Source organism: Alexandromys fortis, unplaced genomic scaffold, assembly GCF_014885135.2.
Source record: "Alexandromys fortis isolate MF-2015 unplaced genomic scaffold, M_Fortis_MF-2015_v1.1 scaffold_93, whole genome shotgun sequence".
Lineage (NCBI taxonomy): Eukaryota > Metazoa > Chordata > Mammalia > Rodentia > Cricetidae > Alexandromys > Alexandromys fortis.
This window is the reverse complement of record NW_026067970.1, coordinates 5502112-5505178: the sequence shown is the minus strand read 5'-3', so window position 1 is coordinate 5505178 and position 3067 is coordinate 5502112. Positions and strand designations below refer to the sequence as shown.

General features: G+C 48.1%; 1 protein-coding gene across 1 annotated transcript; it reads right to left on the bottom strand.

Annotated features, from left to right (window-relative positions):
* Positions 1–2120: 2120 nt before the first annotated feature.
* On the bottom strand, positions 2121–2506 carry LOC126509554 (60S ribosomal protein L36-like). The gene has a single exon (XM_050155513.1). The coding sequence runs from the start codon at positions 2468–2470 to the stop codon at positions 2153–2155; it is 318 nt and encodes a 105-aa protein (XP_050011470.1). The 5' UTR covers positions 2471–2506; the 3' UTR covers positions 2121–2152.
* Between the last annotated feature and the right edge of the window lie 561 nt (positions 2507–3067).

Below are 3067 nucleotides of genomic sequence, written 5' to 3'. Positions count from 1 at the left end.
ATGATAATTATCAAATGACGATAATGATAATGCACGGAAATTACTGACTTGTTTCTAAGTGGGCCTAGCCCTGGAAGTCCCAGCTTATGCGGACCATTTGGTGGGTGAGGACTGGCATGCTATGGTCACTGTGGAACAGGCTGCTGGTGTTGACCTCGAGGAACCCTGCCTACTGTCCTGCCCTAGGACAGTCTCCGTCATGCCTACCCAACGGAGCCTCTCAGGAAGCTTTGCTTTTATCTATTAGATTCACAGGGGTGCCAGCTACAGGCTCGTCCTTTGATAGGGCCAGTCTGACTCTGTTGGTGGACAGTGTCATGCAGAAGTGACTTCCCTAGCTCCATGCAGTGATCGACGTCCTTCCATTTTGGTGGATAACATTCAGGCCTACACTCCTGCCTTTCTCTGGCATTGCTGGGTTCTCCTCAGACTGTTCAGATGAAGTAAGAAAAACATCCAGCCATGCTTTCTTACATCATCTTTTGTAAACTCTATGAACAAGTCAGCAATGCCTTGCCTGGTTGGTTTTCAGAGCCTTTTTGATGCGTATTTGCATAGTAAGCCCTGTCTCCTATGGCAATGGAGATTAAACTGAACAGAAGGACTGAGAGAATGAAACTGTGGCATGTTTTCTGAGGGAGGAGAGGTTGTGCCCTGTCTCTACTGCCCTGCTTCCTGAAAAATCCAGGAGAGGCTGGGGTGTGGCTCCGTGGCTGAGCGCTTGCTTAGCCTGCATGAAGCCCTGGGCTTAATCGCTGATACTGTCCGTCCCCTAAAGTAAGTTTGTCATTTAGGATATATTCTGTTGAATTTAATTTTATTTTGTGTGTATGGCTGTTTTGCCTGCCTGTATGTTTGTGTACCACATGTGTATCTAGTATCCACGGAGGTCAGAAGAGGGTGTCAGATCCCCTGGAATGGAAGATGCCATGTGGGGGCTGGGAATAGAGCCCAGGTCATCCGCAAGAGTGGCGAGAGTGTCCTTAACCACTGAGCTACATTCCCCAGTCCTCTAGTCTCTTTTAATGGGAAAACGTGTATGTATCTATGGGAATGCAAAATGATGCTTTGGAATATTTGTACACTGAGGGATGGCTAGATCGAGCTAATACACTACCTTACATATTTACCAGTTATTTGTGGTCTAATAATAAAATTTTGAGTTGACAGTGGACACCTGTAAGATACAGGAAGTCTTGAGTCTAAGAAATGACAGCTTATCTCTTCTATTCTTCATAAACCCTTAGGAATTTCATTTCTGTTTCCATTTATAAATAAGAAAATTGAGGCTCAAAGGCAGAGAGTAGCCCACTGAAACACACACAGCTAACAAAACTCGAACCTGGGATTTGAACCCAGGCTAAGACCAGCTCCCAGCCCATGGTCTTAGCTGACTCCATAGCCAGCACCGGGGACTGCTCAGCCTTTCCTACCTCAGTTTCTGGAACCAGTTTGATGCCATCTGCCTGCCTGCCTGCCTAAGTGTTCGGGTGGCTGGTTAGATTCTTGTTAAATAGGCTGTGGACTTGTGTTACTACTAACGGCAGACACACTGTTCTAATTCAGCCTGCTACTGTAAAGATGGTGCCTAGGGACATGAACGGTTCTTTCAGGTTCCCCAGAGCACTGGGGCTTGAGTCCTGGAACCTTGAGCTAACGAGCAAAGACAGAGTGATGCTGTCCAGGCCACACCAGAAGGAAATACAGTCACGTGTTAACTGTGATCAAGGAATTGTGCCATAGGCAGAGATTTTAATTTTCTTATGCTTTTCTATGATAGAAAAGCCATATGCTATGTTTGATATACACATCTGTTTGCAATGCAAGAAAAAGGAACACTTGTCGTAGCCTGCCAGTGAGGAGAGGGCACAAATGCCACCTGTCACCTCCTCTTACGTGGCTCACAGTGAGGGAAGACAATAGAAGCCACAGATTGTGGCTGGCAGGTGTCCCAAACATTTATTAAAGGTGTCCAGGGCCTGATTCTCACTAGTAGACCAAGTTGGCTTCAAATTTCTGATAATCCTTCATCAGGCTCTGGAGTGCTAGGATTACAATGTGAACCACCACACCTGGTTTAGAGCCAAATTCTTTTTTTTTTTTTTTTTTTTTTTTTGCGCCACAACAACGTTTATTGAGAACGGGGAGGGGATCAGTCCTTCTTGGCAGCCGCCTTCCTCATGGGGGCCAGCACGTTGCTCAGCTCCTCCCGCTTCCTCTTGGCGCGTATGTGCGTGCCCACCCGCTTCTTGATGAACTTGAGCGCGCGCTTGTCCTTGGACACCTTGAGCAGCTCCATGGCCCGCCGCTCGTAGGGCGCGAAGCCGCACACCTCCCGGATCATGTCCTGCACGAACTTGGTGTGCTTTGTGAGGCGCCCGCGCCGCCGGCTGTGCCTCGGCTGGGTCACGTTCTTCGTCACCTTGTGGCCCTTGTTGAGGCCCACGGCCATGGGGTAGCGCAGGGCCATGGCTGCTCCTCTCCGATGGCGGCCGCGACAGGAAGCTAGAGCCAAATTCTACTTGGCTATTCTGAGGCTTAGATTTAAAGTCAGTTTTACTTGAAAGTTGCGACCTTTTATTAAAGCAAACAGTACTCTTTTATGGTGAGGAAGACAGATTCCATTGAGATGACTAAGGAAATTTAAAGAAAGAAAACCAACTGGGTCAAAACTCATTATATGGTATGCACCTGTGTGTGTGTGTGTGTGTGTGTGTGTGTGTGCGCGCGCGCGCGCGCGCGTGAATGTAGTCTAATTTTCACTTCTAAAAGTCCAGAGGAAAACTTCAGAGACGGCCCTAGGCACCCTTGACTTCACTCTCTGCATAATGACTCCAGCTTCAAGTCTGCACTGGTGAACCTCACGACCCTGTAGCCAGCAAGGCCTAACAATTAACGCAGCAAAGGTTTTATTCCCCTCCTCCTTCCCTACCACCTTAGCCCAGAAAGTGCAAGGTATACTATGAGAAGTTGCTCCAGGCAGTGTCTGGTGACCTCGGCTGTTCCCCAGTCTTGGCTCTGGTATCCCCTAAGGCTTCTGAGACTTCTTTCTCTAGCTAATGAATAA

Bases quoted from the DNA above. Each gene is read 5' to 3' on its own strand.
- LOC126509554 (XM_050155513.1), bottom strand. From the start codon at position 2,470: ATGGCCCTGCGCTACCCCATGGCCGTGGGCCTCAACAAGGGCCACAAG.